The 23,455-nt window shown below is 37.4% G+C and overlaps 1 protein-coding gene across 3 annotated transcripts in view; it reads left to right on the top strand.

The window, feature by feature from the left end:
* Positions 1–17,729, top strand: part of rnf122 (ring finger protein 122) — a 122,719-nt gene extending 104,990 nt beyond the window's left edge. For 2 of the 3 annotated variants that reach the window (XM_028799695.2, XM_051928436.1), the window contains 4 exons: positions 9,386–9,431; positions 11,053–11,094; positions 14,217–14,299; positions 16,244–17,729. In XM_028799695.2, coding sequence (XP_028655528.1) covers positions 9,386–9,431; positions 11,053–11,094; positions 14,217–14,299; positions 16,244–16,358 — 286 coding nt within the window. In that variant the 3' untranslated portion in view covers positions 16,359–17,729. The remainder of the gene's footprint in view (positions 1–9,385; positions 9,432–11,052; positions 11,095–14,216; positions 14,300–16,243) is intronic. The other variant, XM_028799707.2, reaches the window with a different exon arrangement.
* Positions 17,730–23,455: the final 5,726 nt, after the last annotated feature.

Genomic DNA, 23,455 nt, shown 5'->3' with positions numbered 1-23,455 from the left:
TGTCTTTCATTTCCTAGGAACATCTCAGCACTGGGGTGTTTTCCAAACAAAGATTTTTAGTGAAGCAATATTTAGTTGTATGAAATTAAATCAAATGTGAAAAGCTGCTTGTGCAAAAACTTGGATACCCCTGTAATTTTGCTGATTTGAATGCATGTAACTGCTCAGTGCTGATTACTTGCAACACCAAATTGGTTGGATTAGCTCGTTAAGCCTTGAACTTCATAGACAGGTGTGTCCAATCATGAGAAAAGGTATTTAAGGTGGTCAATTGCAAGTTGTGCTTCCCCTTGACTCTCCTCTGAAGAGTGACAGCATGGGATCATCAAAGCAACTCTCAAAAGATCTGAAAACAAAGATTGTTCAGTCTCATGGTTTAGGGGAAGACTACAAAAAGCTATCTCAGAGGTTTCAACTGTAAGGAATGTAATCAGGAAATGGAAGGCCACAGGCACAGTTGCTGTTAAACCCTGGTCTGGCAGGCCAAGAAAAATACAGGAGCGGCATATGCACAGGATTGTGAGAATGGTTACAGACAACCCACAGATCACCTCCAAAGACCTGCAAGAACATCTTGCTGCAGATGGTGTATCTGTACATTGTTCTACAATTCAATTTGCACAAAGAACATCTGTATGGCAGGGTGATGGGAAGGAAGACATTTCTGCACTCACGCCACAAACAGAGTCGCTTGTTGTATGCAAATGCTCATTTAGACAAACCAGATTCATTTTGGAACAAAGTGCTTTGGACTGATGAGACAAAAATTGAGTTATTTGGTCATAACAAAAAGCGCTTTGCATGGCGGAAGAAGTACACCGCATTCCAAGAAAAACACCTGCTACCTACTGTCAAATTTGGTGGAGGTTCCATCATGCTGTGGGGCTGTGTGGCTAGTTCAGGGACTGGGGCCCTTGTTAAAGTCGAGGGTCGGATGAATCCAACCCAATATCAACAAATTCTTCAGGATAATGTTCAAGCATCAGTCACAAAGTTGAAGTTATGCAGGGGTTGGATATTCCAACAAGACAATGACCCAAAACACAGTTCGAAATCTACAAAGGCATGCAGAGGGAGAAGTACAATGTTCTGGAATGGCCATCACAGTCCTCTGTGCTCGGTAGTCATCAAATTTAACTGGAGAGATTTTGTATGGAAGAATGGTCAAAAATACCTCCATCCAGAATCCAGACACTCATCAAAGGCTATAGGAGGCATCTAGAGGCTGTTATATTTGCAAAAGGAGGCTCAACTAAGTATTTATGTAATATCTCTTTTTGGCAGCCCAAATTTATGCACTTGTCTAATTTTGTTATGATGCATATTGCATATTTTCTGTTAATCCAATAAACTTAATGTCACTGCTGAAATACTACTGTTTCCATAAGGCATGTCATATATTAAAAGGAAGTTGCTACTTTGAAAGCTCAGCCAATGATAAACAAAAATCCAAAGAAGTAAGAGGGGTTCCCAAAGTTTTTCATATGACTGTATGTGTCCCAAAAACTCACACAACTTATCTGTCAATTTCTTAAGCTTGTTTATTCCAAGTTTAAGGTCCTGAAGGGCCAGACATAATAACCAACTGTGAATAGGTCATGCTCACTTATTAAATGGACCCCTACGAGAACTGTTAAACACATCACCATTACTACCTGCATGTAGAAAAAGAGGTTTTCAAAGAAAAACTAAATAATCTAAAACTAAAAAAAAAAAAACTAAAAAAAAAACAGTGGATGTGCTTCTCAGAGCAGGTACTGTCTGTTGCCAAGGTACACACCTTTAAAATAGGGGAAGACGGTCTTATTATATTTAAACTTTAGCCATATAATGTGAAGGAATTAGTATAGGAGAACATTTTGCTTTTGAGACACAGTTCAGAATATATTTTTGTCAAGCCATTTAATGTTTCTTTAATGAATAAGAGGAAAAAAGACCTCTTTCCAGACAGTGTGCTACTGTTCTGGACAGCCATAGGTTGTCTTTCTCTTAATTTTTATTCTTACATTAGTGGCAGTTTGCTAATTTGTTTTATGTAACTGGTTATGGTGATCAAAACATTTAAACAGCTCAAGAGATTTATAGATTGCATTTTCAAAAATGTTGCTTTTGAGCAATTGTTTTGCCCTTTTCACCCCAGTTAACCAGACAACATCAAGCTATATATAATATTGTACCTTATAATGTACAAAACATAAGGACACAGAGACAGGTTGGACTTTAGTAAAGTTTCTAATTCAACTTTTCTTTCTGCTGAGAGTTGGAGAAGCATCTCCATGCACAGAAGCTGTTAATGAGTACTGTTCTGAAAATTGGGCATTAATGTATTAGGAGAATGTACTAACCTGAGAGTAGGAGAAGGTTTAGAAAGGGAACTAGGACGGATCCAATTAAAGACTAAAATAGGCAAATGGGATTAGAAAAGTGCAAGTAAATAAATCCATTATGGGTACAAGATTCAACACCTACATATAGATTAGACCAATTCATAACATACCTGCTTGAAGTGAGGAATCCTTTACAACATACTCAGTAGCGAAGCAAGAAATTTTTCTGATGAAAATGTTACCATCAATTGCAGCTTTACAAATCAACCATACATTTTCCCCCTAACTAAATACAAACCTTTCAAAATATAGCACACTCTCCAAAGACTTGTATACCTGTACCAATGATATACGTGCATTATATAAACAAATGTGTTTTGTGTAAAATTTCTCACATTTTTTCAATTACATGCAAATCAGATATTTTACTAAAAGTTTTATACATTTGCTAACTTTCCTGATTTTAACACTTTATCAATTATGGAAGCTTTATTACAAAGACACATAACTGATAAAGGGTGCTTTTTGATAATCTGATAATCTGAGACAGGATTTACATTTAATTCTCATAGAATGAGTTGATGTCAGCAGTAGACTGAAGACATTCCACCTGCCTCTGGAGACAGTCTATTTCAGTCCAAAATACTACATCACGTATCTCTCCCTCTAAACTTAAGCTGTCGAAAATACACCCTGGACTTAGGCTTTAGCTTTTGAAAATGTCTTCAAACACTTACCTTCTTCAGCTATAAGTTCTGTGGCGTTCTCTGCTCAGACATTTCTAGAATGCAGTCTTCATACACAGTACTTACATAACAATGTAGGACTTCACGTAAATCCTAGCCCTTTTTAGGGATTTAAAAGGGCACCATTTTAAGGCAGATCTATCTGTGCCTTGCTGTGACTCCACTAGAGAAGTGTCTAGGTTTTTTTTTTTTGTTCTTTATTTCGCCTTATACAATTTCTCGTATTAGGAATTTGTTAGTTTTCGCATACGCCTTGGGGTCAGAGCGCAGGGTCAGCCATTGTACAGCGCCCCTGGAGCAATTGAGTGTTAAGGGTGTTGCTCAAGGGTCCAGCAGAGTAGGATCTCTTTTGACAGTGACGGGGATTCGAACCAGCAACCTTCGGGATACCAGCGCAGATCCTTAGCCTCAGAGCTACCACTCCGCCCAGGACAGTGGCAGTATAACTTCTCCCTTAGGTTGTTATAGGGTTGCTAAGGTTGCAGGAGAACATGGCAGTGGGAATTGATTTAGGCAACTCCCTAGACCCAGCTATTTGCCATCTTAGCTCATTGAGGTACTGATAGACTAAAAGTCTGATAAGCTAAGTGCTAAAGAAAAATTGGGTGACAGGACCTGAAAGTATATGAGGGAAATGTATTTTACACCTTGCAAGCCACCATAGCTTGTACAATTCCATTTAGCATTGCTGTGATAGAGTGTAAACTACTGTACCTTTACTTGGCAACACACTTCAAAATAAAAATACGTAATAGCTACATTTATAAGACCTCACAGCTAATGTATCCTAATATCATCTGTATCCATTTTTAAATTGCCAGATTATCTATCTTAACTATGATTTGGTGTTTTTTTAAATTCCTACCACCATTTTTTAGAGAAAGAAATTCTTGGTTTCTCTCCACCCCACTTCTGCTGTTACATGTTTTGATATTTAAGGGTGAAGAAGTAACAGTGTGACAAAGTAGCAAGAAGCCTCCTAAATATAACATAATCTTTTCAGTGACATTTGGTTTTAGTGATCCTTATTTGCTCATACTATAATGTGGTATATATGTAGTATCTGATTTCATCCATCCATCTTCCAACCCGCTGAATCCGAACACAGGGTCACGTGGGTCTGCTGGAGCCAATCCCAGCCAACACAGGGCACAAGGCAGGAACCAATCCCGGGCAGGGTGCCAACCCACCGCAGGACACACACAAACACACCAAGCCAATTTAGAATCACCAATCCACCTAACCTGCATGTCTTTGGACTGTGGGAGGAAACCGGAGCACCCGGAGGAAACCCACGCAGACACGAGGAGAACATGCAAACTCCACACAGGGAGGACCCGGGAAGCGAACCCGGGTCTCCTAACTGTGAGGCAGCAGCGCTACCACTGCGCCACCGTACCGCCCTCTGATTTCATTATTTCAATATTAAAGTACTAAATCATATTATCAGACAAGTAAAAAAAAACAGTAAAATATTCTTTTTTAATCATCATGCAGCCAACTGTGTTTTGATTGTAAACCACAGTTTTAAAGAATGTAAAGTAAAAAGTTATAATGTTAAGAATTGAACCTGGTTGATAGTAATAGTCAGGTAGTAGTTTATGATCATTTAGTTCTGTGCATTCCTTTACTGTACACTGTACAGTGGAAGTTTTACTTGCATGTGCTAATCAATGTGCAACATGTTGCCTCTCTCCAGCGATTTGATTAGCAAGTATTACTACCTTACCTTGAAATTTCTGTCTTACTTACCTGATAATTGTCGAAATTCACCAAAGCATTTTTATGTTGCATTCACCAGTGACCTCCTTCGTCGTCCAATATTTTTTTGGAAATTTGTCATTGGCAGGCTTTTTTTTCTCCCAGTATTACCATAATGCTTTGCAAGGCCAGGCGACATCACAGAGCTATAGTAGATATGCACAGATTTCTCCTGTTTTCTGGCTTTGTGCATGCATGATACATTAAAAAAAAGTGAAAAACTTAAAAGTATTATCACTTGTGGAGTACATTAGCTGACCATAATGAGAATATTATGAGTATTGCCACCAGGTATATAACACTGATCCCTGTGGCTGGCAGCCAGCACCGTATGGCTAATTTGCATTCATACTTAGCCATGTGCCAAAACAAGGAGTTAAAACAAGCCTTAAAGTCGCCCTCCCCCCATCATCAAAAACACGGGAGACCCTATGAAGTAATAATAAGGAATGATTTATTACAATTATTATATTACATAGGAAACCAAAAAGACATTCTACCTGCACCTGGAGTGGTGACTTCAAATAATAGAATGAGCCATTCTTACACAACGCTTTGTCCAGTGTACTGCTAGTTTGTGGCCATTTGTTATATTTTGTTTATGGTTATTGTTCCATCTGCATCTTGTGGTTTGACACACAGTGGTGTAGTTATCAGCATTACTGCTTCACAGCACAAATGATAATTTTGTCCACGATAACCAGTTGTTCATAGTTGTTAGACATCTCCTTCCCCATTGATTTTAATGCATTTCACTGAGTTCAGCGAAGTTCTCAGACATTTATATGATTTCAACAAACTCAGAGAGGCAAACTCCATGGGGTTCGCTCACTAATAGTCATTACCAATTCATGTGAAACCCAAAGATGTCAACACATCTATTTAAAATACATTATAGGTATTTTAATTCAATTCTGCAGATTATTCCAATTTATTATTTAGATTATTAATTGACAGGTTAAATTGGGCTCTTACAGGCAAAAATGTGTAAATCTATAACTTTTGGTGATGTGCTGCATTTTAAAGTAGAGTATTGTAGCCTTAGTGCTGTATGGACTCTTACCTTCCTTCTAGTGGTGGCACATGGAAGTGCAGAGTCTTTAAATAATAAGGATTCAATTTAGGAATGGGCTCCTGAAACATACTTAAAGCATGTATTTGTGAAAATTTCATGCTCATAGTATCAGAAGTAATATAGTCACTTTATTAGGTTCACCTTTCTAGTATCAGGTTGGATCCCATTTTGCCATTCAGAATTGCAGTAATTCTTTGTGGCATAGTTTCAACAAGGTGCTGGATTTTGGTCCATATTGTAGTGATTGCATCATGCAGTTGCTGTAGATTTGGTGGCTACACATCCATGATGCAAATCTCCTGTTCCACCACATGCAAAAGGTGCTCTATTGGATTGGGATCTGGTGACTGTGGAGGCCATTTAAGTACAGTGAACTCATTGTCATGTTCAAGAAACCAGTTTGAGATGATTTCAAATTTGTGACGTGGTGTATTATCCTGCTGAAAGTAGCCATCAGAAGATGGGTACACTGCAGTCATAAAGAGATGATCATGGTCAGCAACAATACTCAGGTAGGCTGTAACATTTAAACAATGCTCTGTTGATACTAATGGACCCAAAGTGTGCCAAGAATGTATTCCCCACACCATTATACTACCACCAGCAGCCTGAACCGTTGATATTCTGACTCTACCATCTGAATCCACAGCAGAAATTAATCATTTGTTAGACTAGGACAACAATTTTGGTGAGCCTGTGTGAATTGCAGCCTCAGTTTCCTGTTCTTAGCTGACAGGAGTGGCCCCCGGTGTGGTCTCCTGCTGCTGTAGCCCATGTGCGTCAAGGTTCGATGTGTTGTGCATTCAGAGATGCTATTCTGCATACCTCTGTTGTAACGAGTGGTCATTTGAGTTACTGTTATCTTTCTATCAGCTTGAACCAGTCTGGCCATTCTTCTCTGACCTCTGGCATTAACAAGCCATTTTCACTCAGAGAACTGCAACTCACTGAATATTTTCCCTTTTTCAGACAATGCTTTGTTTACCCCAAAGATATTTGTGTGTGAAAATCCCAGTAAATCACTAGTTTCTGAAAAACTCAAGACTATTCTGTCTGGCACCAACAACCATGCCACATTCAAAACTACAGCAAAGTAGAATTCCTCCCTGTGTCAGCAGTAATAAACCTTAGTCAACCCCTATTATGAGAGCCAACAGTAAGAAAAGAAAGATTCTAAAATTATGAAGTATGAGTAATATGTATAAAGCACAAGAATATATATGAGTTTAGCTGTTTATTGATTTTCTTTGTTTCTGTGATACACAGTGCAGACATACTATTGATTTGTGAATACTAGTGATAATGCTAGGAGGCTGACTGGCATATTTCAAATATTACAATTGTGCTAGCTTTATCACTGTGTTTCTAAGTCACAATGAAAGATTTTAAGATTAATTGTTCTATCTGATTAGATCAAACCCAACTTGAATACTAAAGTGTTATAAACACAGATTTATAGTTAGAAGTATAGTGCACTGTTACTCTATTTCTAAATTAGTTTATTCCTGAGAACTGGCCAACTGGGAATTTATTCCCTTCAGTACTAATTTTAATTAAAATGTATTAATCTCAAATTATGTTTCAGAGAGAATTGACTTTTTTGATAGAGTGATTCAGTCCTTAAGCTTCAATATGTAGATCTTCGCTCCTCCTAACACCAATTTACAGACCTTCAAAACAAGGTGAAAAAATAAAGCAAAAAACTGAAAATGTTCAGGAAATGCACATAACAGAACACCAACATTTAATATTAAAAGGAAAGAAAATTGTACATGAACTTCAGATAGCAGAAAAAATGTATGATAACAAGAAGTAAAAACAAAAACAAAGTGTTTCAATTGGAGATAGCACAAGTGATTATCCAGTGACAAGTCATTACCCAGGCTGGCAGTCTGTCTCCTACAGTTTCCTTCACATTCATCTACACACCCATTCATCTCTTCAATTACTGTTTTAGAATAAAGGAAACAAACCTTTTTCATCTTAAACATTAGTGGGGACCTAGTGAACAAAATTGGTAACACTGATATAGCAGAATTCATCAAGTTAAAGAGTCAGGCACATACTCGAAGGACAATGTTGCAATTTAAGGGGAAGTGTATTCCAGGTCATTTATATTTTTTTATTCAGGTAGTTTTTGTTTGGATGCCAGGGCCTATTAAACTGTGCATTGCTTACAAGACAGGAGCCAACACAGGAATATACATCAGTTCATCATAGGACACACTCACCCATCCATAGATACACAGAAAGGGTGACTTTATAGCTGCCAGTCAACCTATCCTGCTAAAAATTGTTAACATTAAAGAGGATGAGTAAGTTTCTTTCCCTACCAATGAAGGGCATTTTCAGACCCGTTTGCCATTGTGTTTGATAACAGTAAACAAGAATGCACCAAAGTACAAAAGACAATAGCTGAGTTTAAAAATAACAAGACAAAAGTAAAATATTGACACTAAAAGGCTTTTGTTATGTCTTTTCAATAGATCAGATTAAAAATATAGGTTAAAGCACGGTGCCTATAATGAGGTGGAAGCTGATGGAAAGCATGTGGAGCAAAAATCAAAATGGAATTAACAGGGTAACCTTCTGAATAAATATGTAAGGTCCTTATACTGTTATATAGGGTTTCTTAACATATTCTATCCATGTTAACTTGCATGAAGAGCGATTTCTTAAAGTAATTTATTTGAGCAGCACTTACATACTATTTGCATTGCAACACTGACTCATTTCATTGTAACCTTAGGAAATTTGTGAGTAGGTGGTTTCTTTTTTACTTCTGATTTTATTATAAAATGAATTATATTAATGGTATGGCGCATTGTGATATCCTTTTTATTACTATCGTGTTGTTGGTATTGATAGCTCTCAGTCACTCACCCTTTATTGTATGTAGCATCTTTCAAAGCAGTAACTATTAAAACGTGTTTTACAATGAATTTAAGAGTTTACAACTGAAACAAAAAATTAGACTAGTAAACTACATGCAATTCAGCACATTTCATTCAATGGGGAATGTATTAAACAGCAATGAGGATAATATATCAAAATGTTAGGCTGCAAAAAGGCAGAATTAAGTAATGGGTTTCACAAATAAGATATTTTATTAGCACTTTCAATTGTTTGCAATATATTTTCTTAAAGAGTTTCAGAAGTCTTTTCATCAATAAGTTAAAAGATTGGTACCTTGCCAGAAATTTTTGGATTCACCTCTTTCTGCTTTTTGGACCACCAGCTGCTACTGCTGCTATGAAAATGAAAACTGTCAGCAAACTAAGTGCCAGTTAGCTCCTTAACAATTAATGCATATTCAAATCTCTTAACATGAATTAAAATGACATTGGAAGGCTGAGGGGGAACTAGAGCACAATGTACTTGTGTAAAACACCAAACAGACACCAGCATATCAGAAAACAGATATAAAGGTTATGTATCAGCATTACACATTCAATCAATCCATCTTTCTTTTTCAGCAAACTGAGACATCAGGCACAGAATGAACGGTTTGGATATAAGGAGGTAAGGACACTGTTTAAAAAGTAACTCCTTTTATGGATTCTTTTTTCTTTTTATCTTGCTCATCCTTCATAATTGCTGTTTAATTTTACTATTTGTTTTTTTCCTAATTCTTTTATTCTTCCAAACCCTACCCCCAACCCACCCATTATACTAATATTTTCTTCTGCATTTCTCATAATTTATTTTCTGAAGTCAATTACCAGAAAATATTACATGCTAAATAATTTATTGTGACAGGGTAGCTTGATCGGTCTCTGGAAAGGCACTGAATAATTTTTTTGATAACTAGGGGGCTTTGCCCCCTGCTCGCTTTGCTCACCAACCACTCCACCCCAAACGCTATGTGGCAGCAACTTCGCATCTCTGTCGCTCACGTATTTGGATTTCACTTTCACCAAACAATAAAACTTTTAATTCTCACAGATAGGCCTCTTCATTTGGAAGAAACACTACTTTTCCCTGATGGCAAAATGAATTAGACGATCTACAAGTCTCCGACTTAAAGTTTAAAGCCAAACAATATCTACATACTTCTGTCATATCACCTATGTCCATATATTCGATCTCTTTTCACTGTTCCGTTATTTCACAGAATAATAATTTCCGTTTGTTTGCGCTAATGTGATTTTTACTATCTTTTTTTTGAGACTTTCAAATTTTTGTACTTCCATTATCTGTAACCTGCTCTGCATTTGTACTGAGCCAACGTTTTTGAATTGTTTACAACATTCTACTTTGTCATCTACTCTTTGTCTTTTATTTCCGGCCCCGGGCGTGGTTAAATCACTTGGCACAAAGTCTCGTATCGCGGGACGTGAAAGTGTCTCTCTGGGAAAATCATGTCTCATCTCCTTTCAGGATTTTTTTTTTATAATAGAGAGATAAGGTTTGAGAACCACTAAAAGTTTGTGCAACAGCAGTGAAGTTTTCCAAAAAAAAGTATATTTTGGAGGTTCAGTGACTCTCATTCAGTAGGACCTGCCTGGGGGTTCTTTGATTTTAGTTTACCTAGGAGCTAATTTAGAACTTTCACATAAAGCCTGATTGGTTAGGGTTTTATTTTGTTTAAAATGGAGGTAGAATTTCTTAAGCCACTGCAAATGACAATTATGTGATATTCATCTGAATGGAAGACATTACTAGGGTATCCTGGAAGTACAAGTGATGCTTGTTTTGACTGTTAGTTTAGGTTTTTGCCACATTGTTTGTGTCTTGAGTTTAGTATCTATTATGTATAGAAGTTGCAGTGGCATGTTAAGTATTTTATAGAGATGCTACAAGGTACCTGATGTGGAGATCACCACAAGTTAATTTGTTTAGGCAGATTTCACAGTGTTCATGAACAGAGAGTGGAGCTGACTTAGCAAAAGCATCAAGTGCAGGCAAGTGCCACTAAAGAGCTCAAATTTATCAAAGCCAAATTTCTGTGCCAATGCAGTAATTTACCCATTGAGGTAGCATGATTACATTAGACAGAAATTTGAGAAAATACATTTTAGACTGCTTTCTTTCTTTTAAGTGCAAGTTAAATTAATTAAGTAAAAGTGCATTTCTACACAAGCAGTACCTAAGGTCTGTGCAGTCTCTTCATTCATGCCAACATTGTGCCTTTATCTTTCAGGTTGTGTTGAAAGGTGATGCAAGGAAATTAAATCTTCATGGGGTAAGAATCTCTTCCATCATTTTTGTTTCTAGTTTATCCTGAAGAGTTTGCATACTGGTAAAAAATAATAAATTAAGCTTAATGTTACTGGAATTTTGGCCTAGCTTTTGAAGGTAGCATTTTTATAATACTGCTGTAAAATGGCATATTGGACCATAGAAATATATTTTTTACAATTTGGTACTTTGTAATCACTTTCCTTCTGAAATATCAGCTAATATATTCCAGCAACCAGTACCAGGGAATATTATGGTATGTATACTGAAAAGTTAAAAGAAAAACACTTTCTTTTATAGTCAGCTGGTACACTTTCAGAAGAAATAGCCAACTGCCCTGTTCCACAATAGCATAAATAATTTGACATTACATGTAGTAGAAGGAAAAAACAAGCAGAAAATGCTGTTAGCGTGCTCTCCTCTGTGTGAGGCGAATGTCCCTGTTGTCAAGGAAACTAATGCTTTAAGGTAGCAGTGGACAAATTCAGTCCTGAAACACTTGCAGGTTTTCTCTGAAACTACTCAGATATTTTTTGCTTAATTATATAGTATACTTTATTCACATATTACAGCATTTATAAGAACTTAACATTCTAGGTATCATGTCTACAGTATTTTGTTATTTATAATTGTAAGACCATGTTTACTCTTACACAGGGTTTTATCTACTCATTGTTTTTCCTTGAATTATAAGTTCTACATCTACAAACAGATTTAAAATTGTGTGTCCTGTCCATGACTATTCCACGTTAAATTACTTCCTGCAGTGCATCTATGGAATATTTCATATTGTTTTACCTTATATATATTAATTTGAATTTAAGTTTTATTTCTTGCCCACTCCTAACCAGAGATAAGCAAACAGTAAGCGATTACAAGTACCTTCCTCCCGTTTGTGGCTAATTATTGCAACAACAGTAAGATGTCTGCTGTGGTCAACCTTTAATTCATTCCACCTTTTACCTCTAAAAAGCATTATGTCCAAAACTAAATTAATTCTACAGCACTTTTGAATTTAAAAATGTTGATTGTCTGTGCGTTGCTGTCAGTTTTGATTACACTATAGCAGAGAACATGCTGACACGTTAAATGGTAAAATTAAAACTGTTTTTACGCCTTGTGCAAACAATCAACAAAGAGTATTGTAACATTGATTATTTTTTAGTTCCTCACAGAGGATGGTGCCCAAGTTCCCTTTAGGAACAAACTGACAACTACAAAATAAATTATACTTTATCCATCACCATGAAATAATTTCCAGCATTATTTGAACAGTCATTTCAACAACAGCCGCAACACAAGACAGAACTGTGTTTGTATTTTTTAGGAGGCCTAAACAAAAATTGAAACTGAGCAGGAGTCTGATTAAGCAAACTGTTAATTTTCAGATACTTGCTATAAAAGCACTATGTAGCTCTCTACAGCTATGTCTGTTTGATTCTGCTTGGAGGTATACTGAAAAGTTATGAAATCAGTTCTGATGAATGGAACTGGGTTATGTGTACTACATGGGAAGAGGAAAGAGGAAAATGTTATATAGAATGGAAAACTGCAGATAATATGAAAAAGAAATATACAAGCTAAAAAGGTGATAGATGAGAGATGAGGTGGAAAAAATATATAAAGATGCTGCAGTATACTGTACATTAAAAAGTAAGAGTAAATCAGGTTTATTTAAAACATAGGGACACAAAAAAGAACATTTAAGTAACATGATCTGCTTCGTCTGTGTGCAAATCATTTTTAGATTTCTTGATAAAGAGCTATCTAATGAATGGCAACAAGGGTTTCCAAGCAGAAAAGTAACTCGCTTCTAATGGCTGTTTGTAAGTGATATAGGAACCTGCAGTGAATCAGACGTACTGGAAAGTGTGTAGGAGGATGTTAAAGGGATTTTGTGACACAGACTGGTCTTCACCTTAGACTTAAATCCATGACGTTAACATTCCCCATTGTTTTGTGGAGTGAGAAATAGAAAGAATAGTGCTTCAGTCTCAGATGCTGTTATTGGCCCATTTCAGTGTGAGTGGCTGGCATCACTACATTGCCCTTGTAACAGGTCCCCATTCTAACTCTGTAATAGTAACAAAACCTTGCTACAGTGGAGAGCACAAGGACTTTAAGTGACTTACTCTGTACCACAGTGAGTGTGAGGTGAGGCGTAAGCCACCAGTTTACAAGTAGTTTTTTTTGTCAATTAGAACTCATTCATCTGCTTCAACTGCAACAGTTTATTCAATATTCCCTCATCTATTACCAATATCCTAAAGTATTTATGCAAAAAAATGATTTTCAGAGCATTATTAGGAGCAGTACAGACAGTATTCCCACACAGGTGCTTGACATTCTGCAGTTGCACTGTTGATTTGTACAATTTTATCATCATGTCAAATAACTCTTGTGACCATTTCTGTGCTAAAGGTTTGTATAATGGAAATACAGACGTGAGCATTTTTTGAGAAATAAATGGTTTGCCTCATATTTTTAAAATTGTAGCATCTTTATTTGTTTATACAGATGCTTTCATGAGAGCTGAGATTAGTTTACCAGTGGTATGTTGTTAAAACAGCTGTCCAAAATAAACAAACAAACAAATACCCTCTACCACATTACTCATAATAATAATGTTTTCTGGATACTTCCAGATGCTCAGCTTTGTTCCCCATTTCTTCAAAATCTCTTTTAAGATCAATGCCTAGTATTGTTAATTTCAGCATAGCAAGAAAACGGCAATGACGTTTTTGGTGCACACATGCACACTTTGTCATTCATTATACAGCAATCTATAACTTAATCATAGGAACATCTGTAACACTGATTAGAATTTGAATTTGAGATGCACTCTTTTTTAATCTTTATTATAAACTTATAGGACATAAAATTCTCCTCAAAAATTCATATTTAGTATTTGTTCTGTGTGCTTTGTCAAACCAAGCAGTTGAGTTTAGTTTCCAGAAATCCTGATAGCAGTACTCCCTCTTGTAAACATGTGTATGGTGAGCCTTGTCCCATTTTAAAGGTAAACTGAGGGAGCTGTAAAAGTTGAGTTTGAAGTGAGCTGCATAGATAATCTGTATGTCTAGTCACATTTTCACTCATCTTGCAACCCATTCCTCTCTCCTATAGCAGACCTGTGCTGTTTGCCTGGAAGACTTTAAAGTGAAAGATGAGCTGGGAGTGTTGCCATGCCAACATGCCTTTCACAGGAGGTGAGTCGCAATGCACAAGCCTACCAGGGGATATACGAGTGGCATTGAAGCACTACTTGTGACAGTTAGCTCTTGGAGGTTTTTATTGCCTTCACAGGATTGGGTGAGGAGGAGGTGAGATATCTACTGTATAAATGTCAAAAAAGTAAACAAAAAGGTTAAACTGTAAAAAAAAAGAAAAAAAGAAAAAAAAAAGATCCTTCCAGTGACCGCCTTCATAGCAAATTAGTTATGTCACACTGTGGAAATGGACTACTCTGATAATGCCTTGTGTTTAGACACAAAATGCCCTAAGATCATAAGATGCAAATTAAGAATGCATTTATTTGGAATGGTAGCTCTGTGGTCACCATACTGTATGACAGTTTCAGATCAACTTTTCAGCTTAGCTTAGTTTTTACTTAGCTTATTGTTATGTTTTGGTTTTCTGCCACATCTCATATGTGCAGGCTCGGTTAAATGGCAACTGGAAATGAACATTATATGCATTGAGGGTGTGTGTGCACAGGCAGATTAGTGTACCTTGCAGTGGACTGACATGCCATCCAGAGCTGACCCTTTCCTTGTACCCAATTCTGCTACCATAGGCCTTATCTTCCTGTGAACCAGTCGTGAACAAAACATATTCAGAAAGTGGATGACTGCTTGTATGTATCTGCTTACAGTATATTCAAAGGTTTGCAGCCAATACGGTATAATTAAAGACATTTTTGAAATTTTTTAAACTGTTATATTAGCACAATCTAAATACTGGAGCTGACATTTTAGCTTATGATTTTGAAATCTTAAAAGACAGTAAGCTGATCAAATGACCGAGGGGTTTCCTTTCCCTTACCCTGGCTTCACCTTCCTTGTTTCATTTGTTTAACATTTCTGTCCAGCTCAATACTTGTGCTTTTTCTCTTGACCATATCAACTTTTCTTCACTGTCATCTTTCTTACTCTCACATCCTTCCATTCTGTTCTTTTTAAATCAGATTTGTTGATTTCTTTTCCTAACACCTTTTTTTTTACCTTTTGGTTTTTCTGCCTACATGCCCCTCATCTGCTGATGATGACAGAGTATGTTTACATGCGCTGGTGGTTATAGGCATAATACTACATAGAGACAATGGGGTTCATTGTCTGCATTTCCATTTTCCTATACTAGTGCTCTTTAACTGTTAATTTTAATAGTTTCAAATTGTTTTGACCCTCTGTAAAAAAACACTAATGAGACTTTTCACACATGTTTATTTTGATTTATGTCAGTGTGTGTTTTTCTTGATAACTACAGCTGCTGTGTCTTTTTTTTGCAACAGTGTGACTAGAATTACACATAAATGTAGCTTTACTTCATTATTTCCATATCTAATCACTTCTGCAAACTGCCTGGAAGATTAAACTGCCGTGTTAATGTAAACATTTAAATCTTTTCCAACGTCTCCTTACCATAGGTCAGCATCTTCAGCATAAATTAATGTTGGCCGTCAGTTAGAGCATTACTTTCATACATGCTTATTTCTGTTGTCTTATTTTTAACAAAACATTCCATTATCTTTTTTAAACTAGAGATAAGGATTGAACTTGAAGCATTCCTTTTTTATAACCAACATTACTTATTGTTGAGAATGTAACCAAGATTACTGTTGCATACAAGTTTAATTAAAGCTAAACATGTACACTAATATTCATATTACTGTATATTTGTTTCAGACCAATTATTTGTAAATCATCTTAATTTTAAAGCATGAGTCTACAGGTCTTATTAAATTGTATCAGCTATAACCACTAAGGAATATTGCTGCAAAAATGTACAGAGACACAAATTTATAGCTACTGAGACTTCTGCCATACTGTTAAAAGTGGCCACTTTCAAATTACAATATTAAAGCTAGCTGGCCAACAGACATATAAGGCACTGACTCTGAAGATCACTAACAACGGTGAGTCTTTGTTTTTCAGGTGTTTGGTGAAATGGCTAGAAGTTCGATGTGTGTGTCCAATGTGCAACAAACCAATAAGAGGACCACAAGAACAGCCACCAAGCATTGGGACGCTACTTGATGAGCTGGTCTGATTGCTGAGGCTCTGGCAGACTACGCCTAAAGACACACAGAGGAACAACACTTCTAGATGCACACAGCATCACTCTTGACTTGATGCACCACCAATTTAGTGCTCTGCTTCGGTGACTTTTTTCCCTTTCCTCCTCCTTCCATTCATGGATTATCAGATCTCAGTCTCGTAAAAGTGGTTTGAATGTCTTTCCTTCGAAGGAGATGTCTGAATAGTACTTTTAAGCAGCAATGCCAGTTAGAGTTCCTGCTCCAAACAGACTGGCAGGACACCTAATGCTATGGCCTATGTGGTCCTGGGATTGTGGCCTGGGATCATCTCTACCTCCCACTTTTAAATATTCTCTCAAACCAAGGTTGGCCTTCAGCAATTGAAGAATTTGTAAAGCCCTAGCTTCTGCCTACTCCTGAATCGGGAGTTTTTCAAAGTCTACAATAGAGATTAAGAGTGAAAGTTCACTCCCTATTTCACTCACTGAAAATTACTTTTTTTGAAGCTCATGCTTTTGACAACTGAATGCATTATGTTTAAAATGAAAAACTAAGGTCAACCAAACATTTACAGGTCCACCTTTAAAATTTATTAAAGCTGTATAACACCCCACCACTTAACATCATTGTCCAAAGGTGTGTTTTACAAAGCAGTTGACAGATTAACTAGTGATGCCTGCAAAATCTAACATGTAAGTCAATAAGGATTGTGGTTGTCCTTAAATACATTAGGCAGAATTACTCACAAAGGGTTTAGGTGGCAGAACACACTACCTTACATTAAAAGAAATTTCAATAAATTAAGTTTGAATTATACGCATTTGGTATATAAATTTACTGAAAGCAATTTTGACTTAAACATGTACATGCAACCACAGAAAAGCAACAACCCAAAAAAAGTTGTCAGCTTATCTGACTGTCTGTCACTTTGTCCCAATGTAACATTAATTAACCCGATTAAAACTCCTTCGAAATGCACCTGTGACTTGCAGACAAAAAGCACCGTGGCACCATTCAGTAAATGGACACTGGCACAGCATCTGCAACGGCTCTTTATTTTGCATTCACGTCTGCTCCATTCTGCCATGCATTTAAAATAGGGTGAGAAAGTGACACTACTGCCAGTGTTTTTGTTTCTCACAAGATACGCTTTCTATTATGTACATAAAACACTATGTTTTATATGTGGAGGCTGTTAATAGTTGTATGTATTTAATATTGAGGTTGAATGGGGCGTTTTGCCCTTTTCTACAGCTGCTGTAGATAATATTTTTGTATATAATGCAGTTTTTTGATGTTAATTCCAGTTTTGACTATTTTGACACTTTGTACACATTTTTCTTTTTTTGTGATTTTTTTAAAATAAATATTTCTTAAACCATTCAGAGGTTTTGTGTCATTTTTAATAATAGTAATCTATAATGGTGTGGAACTGATAAAATGCTGAAAGCTGGAGGCAGATTTATTTCTGTTAATGGGCACCAAGAAAAAATGTGTTAATTGTCAAGTTTTAAAGTCACTTTTAGTCCTTCAATCATGCCATATTTAGTATGTAACAAGAGCCAGCATGTGCTCAGGTTAGAATCTTCTCCGTCCTTGACTAGCCTGCACGCTGCCTGTCATTCTTCATACATCCATCTTTTGCCTCTTGCCAAAGCATGTTAACGGTGAGTTGGAGCCTATCCTCCCAGTCCACCTCAACACATACTCAAGTAGACAAACACATAGATGCACACACTCGGTCACACTAGGCCCACTTAACATCAACAATTAATCTTGCCTCATACTCTTTGCGATGAGTAGGAAAACTGGGGTAAAAAAGAAATAAAGAGAACATGTAAAGTACATACAGAAGTGATCAGGCCAGGAACTGAGCACAGATCTCAGGAATGGTGAGATACCCATGTTAAGCGATTGCATCACAATGCTTTTCCTGGTCTTAATTATTTAATCTTTTATTGCATCATAGACAATTAACACCATTAAGATTTATTCCACATTATAATATGAAAGATCAACTAATCTTTTTAATCTTAATTTTACATATTTTTGAGATGTGGGAGAAAACACAAATAACACACTGCACACAGAACTGAGATAACCAGTCCACCACAGGGTATGTTTGCACAAACTCACTCACATTGGACCAATTTAGAGTAGTCAATGAATATAAGTTGCTAGTCATCTGAACATAGGAAGAAATAAGGTAGACACAGAGAATATGGAAATTGAACTCAGCTAGCCAACTAATTGAACTGAGGCTCCTAAAAATAACAGCACTAACCAACACACTGTCATGCTGTCATAATATTAATCCTTCTTTCACCCTTCCACTCATTTTCTGAATCAGATTAAGTACTGAATGCAAGGCATGAACCTTACTTGGATAGTATGCCAGTTCGTTTATGAGAACACTCATGCCCACATCAGCACTCCATACACCGCATGTCTTTAGGATGTAAGATGAAAATCGGAGATCCCAAAAAAAAGCAATGCGCCCACTCCTCACAAATAGTCATTAGGTCAGCAATTGAACATTGATTTGAATTCCAGAGGTGTGAGAAGATATCAGTTAACATTGCACCACCATGTCCTTCCATGTTCTAACTTCCATCTCAAATGTGTTTTTATATAAAACATGACATTTTATGAAGATGACATCTTTACTTGACAGCATAGTTATTTTGAAAGAATTAAGGACAGTTACCTGCGGTGGGCTGGCGCCCTGCCTGGGGTTTGTTTCCTGCCTTGCACCCTATGTTGGCTGGGATTGGCTCCAGCAGACCCCATGACCCTGTAGTTAGGATATAGCGGGTTGGATAATGGATGGATGGATGGATGTGGAAAGTTACACATTAACCAACTTAACCAAAAATGAGACTACAAGGTTACTGTATTTTTCTGAGAATTGATGTTTTGATAGTGATCACAGCACACAGTAATTCACTAACAATAAGGTTTTCATGTGATCAAAATCAGTGTGTATTTTTATCGAGGTGACATAATTCATCTCTGAGAGCATTTGTGCTTTTGAAGCAATTACATAAAATTTCTGTGTTTTAGAAAAGAAAAAACCTTACAAATTTAGGCTGACAAGTGTATAGTCTTCAGTGATCCAGTAATACACCAATCCGGTAAGATTAATTCACAAGGAAAGAGTTGACGCAGGCTGTTGCCTTATTAATGAATGTGACATAGTGACTATTGTAATGAAAAGTAAAATACAAGATTTCCCCTTTATTTTCTACCAATGACCCATTTAAAAGATGGTGAACAAACCATTTAACCTGACAGTGCTTCTATCAATGAAATGAATAGTCATATTGTAATATATGTGTTACTTTGGATAAAATGGCCTGTAAAATCAGCAAAAATCTTTTTAATATTTTGTATCTTCTGCAACCTAGATTTCAAATAATTGGAAGTGTCATAAACTGCTTTGGCCAACCATGCCTGTGCCTCTGTTATCTACTTATTAATGGCACACATGAATTGTATCTGGTGATGTCTTTTAAAAAAGGATTTCCATTGACAGGGATATTTGTTTAATATAATAAAAATAGTATCGATATGGAGGTCCTACATCTGATTACATTTTGGAAGTCAGCCTGGGGCATATGAATGGGAGATTTTTGGATTGTCTGCTCTCACTGAATAGAACTTAATATGTACTGGGTGTATGATGCTGCCAGAATAAGCTCTGGCTCCTCGTGACTATAAAACTGAAATAAGCAGTTCAAGCAAATACATGGCTAAATAGACAGTAGAGCACTCGATAGCTAGATTTCTTCTGAAAATCTAGCCCAATTAACATCTTATTGGAATCACAATTTTCAGTGTTGAAAACTGTTGTTTGGAAATGGCATTCATCCAAGTTAGCAGAGCTTCAGCAATATGGAGAACTGACAAAAACAATACATGTAGTGTCTACACCTGACTCAGTTGATTGCGCTGCCCTGTGGGACATCCTGAGGGTTCGCGGGATCCCCTCGAGGTTGCTGGATATCATGGCCGGCCTGTACACTGGTACTGTGAGTGCTGTGCAGAGTGGAGGCAGGACCTCTGCGTTTTTCCCAGTTGATTCTGGGGTTCGTCGGGGTGTGTTCTTGCTCCTACTCTTTTCAATGCTTGTATGGACTGAGTGTTGGGCAAGGTCGTGGGGTCCAGCGGCTGTGGGGCATCTGTTGGTGAAGAAAGATTTACGGATCTTGACTTTGCTGACGATGCTGTGATCTTCGCGGAGTCAACGGAGGCTCTGATCGGGGCGCTCGAGAGACTGAGTGAGGAGTCTGAGTGTCTGGGCTTGTGAGTGTCCTGATAAAAACCAAGATCCAAGCCTTTAATGACCTCTTAACCACAGCCATCAGCAGTGTGTCTGTCTGCGGAGAGAGTGTCAACCTTGTTGAGAGGTTTACTTACCTTGGCATTCATGTCTCTGGTGACTCTTCCTTTGAAGTCAGTAGACGGATTGGGAGAGCATGGGGGGGGTCATGTGGTCGCTAAAAAGCGGTGTGTGGTGCTCCTGATATCTATGCAAAAGGACAAAGGTCCAAGTCTTTAGAGTCCTGGTGCTTCCTGTCTTGTTATATGGTTGCGAGACATGGATGTTATCCAGTGACCTGAGACGAAGACTGGATTCCTTTGGTACTGTGTCTCTCTGGAAAATCCTTGGGTACCATTGAGGCACATTACCTGCATTGTGAGGGAGCATCAGTTATGGCACTACAGCCATGTGGCGCGTTTCCCTGAGGGTGATCCAGCTCATAAGATCCTCATTGTTGGGGACCCGAGTGGCTGGACCAGGCCAAGAGGTCGCCCACGTAACACCTGGCTGTGACAGATAGAGGGTCATTTCCGCAGGGTGGGACTGGACCTGACCTGGGGGGGTTGCAAACCGGAATCCCGAGTTGTTTCGTCATGTAGTGGGTGTGGCAACGCACTGTACCAGTGCATGCTCCCCAAGCTGACTTGACTACACCTGTAGATTTCAACATTGTTACGAGCACGCTCACAGCGGATTGCTTCACCCACCACATTTGATAAACCACCGCAGGATCCCAGATTAAGACCAGAGTGAAGCGATGCAATGGGTGACACCTCAGCACCACACTAGTTCAGATGGAGTGGAACAGTGTTATGTTTTTTTTTTTATGGTGGCTGGAGTGCCAATCCTGCCACTGACCCCTAGGTTTTTCCCTGCAGGTTGGAGGGCCTACATGCAGGGCTGGATGCAGATTGTTGAACAATTGTAATTAATTTTTAAAAATGTGCACAAAATGTAAAATATGGTTCTTTCTGACCACAAAGCTGACAGAAATTATTTTTTCTAATAAAACTATAAGTGCTTAATTTATTAAAAACACAATTTAAACAGTAGTTCCTTAAGATCTCTAGGTGTGTAAATCTGGGCGTCAGAGATCGGCCCAAAATCGATCCTGTGAACATACATTGGAAATAGTGGGTTCAGCATGTAGTGGAATAATTACTCTTACTCACCCCACAGTTAGAATTGAATCTACAATAAGTGCAACAACCAGAATCTCCACCAAGAGGCTGGCATCCTGTTAAGAAGGATTTTGACAGTGTCCCATCCTGGTCTCTAGAAGCCATTACAAACAATTTATAACATACATGACTCTGATCCATTCCAGAAAGAGGATTGTGGTATTTTATCCATCCATCCATTATCCAACCCGCTGAATCCAAACACAGGGTCACGGGGGTCTGCTGGAGCCAATCCCAGCCAACACAGGGCACAAGGCAGGAACCAATCCTGGGCAGGGTGCCAACCCACCGCAGTGGTATTTTATTCTTCAGCTATATATAAATAATTGAATCACAAAGCCCCCTTCATTTGTAAGTGGATATTAGTTTCTGTAGCACATTAAGTCAACTGTCTAGTATGGGAAATCCCTGAGATTGAGTATCACAAGTAAATGGCAGAGATACAAAAAAAAAAAATGCATATAATTCTGCTCACATAAATGGTTATCCTGATATATAAGTCTAACATTTTGTAGTGGTACAGCTTCTGTGGTTCACCATTTTAAACCCTTGTTTGGTCTGATATCACCTTTGAAGTTTGAAATTGATATATTTAATTACTTGTGAGAGTTTTATCTTGCATTCTCATCTGACCTACCCTTAAGTCTTTTTTGTGCCAGATACAATGACTGCCTTGGTATGAGTGAGTTTGAGTGCACTGACAAGTAATTGCAACCAGTTTGGATCTAAACTCAGACCATAATTAACATACAATAGTTGAGGATACCTTTTTGTACTTTATGCAGAATGTGCAGAGGGAAGAGAAGAAAATAAAGCACCCATGACACTCTGGGAGAATTGTTCTCCAGGAAGAGCTGGAGACTCTTTTTGGGAAAAAGGAAATCTGATTTGCACTGTCCAGCTTGTTACCATCTTGACATATAAACTGGTAAAATGGTATATCTAATATTATGGGAAATCATGGTACACTATAAAAGAATGTTCAATACGAAAGCAATGTGTTATTAATCACCTATTTGTTTATTTCAAACATAATTCTCATTACTTTGGTAATTGGTTACATAAATGGAGCGTCACTGCCACCTGCTGGAATCTTTTTTGATCATATGGCAAGTTAGTGTCGAATATTTAAATAGATAATTACGAATATACTCTTGCATAATATTGATAAAGCAATAACTCAAACTTTATATCACACTTCACAGTAGCATGATCACTATACCAGTTCAATTTTTGATATACGTCGACGTTTGAATCTTGCTAAAAGAAAACTGTATTTCAATTTTTCTTTCAAGGAATCATTTTGGGCGGAAGTAACCAGCAACCAATAGGAATCGTCTAAATTTGAATATATTACAGCTAGTTGCCCAACGATGAGGGTTTGTAGAGTAAAAAATAAATCATACGATTGGTTCATTGTTGGACTTCGAAGAGATTGTCTTACACTCTAACGTTTGACTTTGTAAAATCGTACTGACATTTTGTTTTCGCAATAAACAGTACGCGATTTTTTTTTTTTTTTTTTAAGTTTAACATTTAGAAACCATATCTGTCAGATTGTCGGCAAAGAAACGGGTATGTTGCGGCAAAGTATAACAGTTCG

This window comes from Erpetoichthys calabaricus, chromosome 1 (genome assembly GCF_900747795.2).
Source record: "Erpetoichthys calabaricus chromosome 1, fErpCal1.3, whole genome shotgun sequence".
NCBI lineage: Eukaryota > Metazoa > Chordata > Cladistia > Polypteriformes > Polypteridae > Erpetoichthys > Erpetoichthys calabaricus.
The sequence above is the reverse complement of the archived record's forward strand: the minus strand, read 5'-3'. Positions and strand labels throughout refer to the sequence as shown.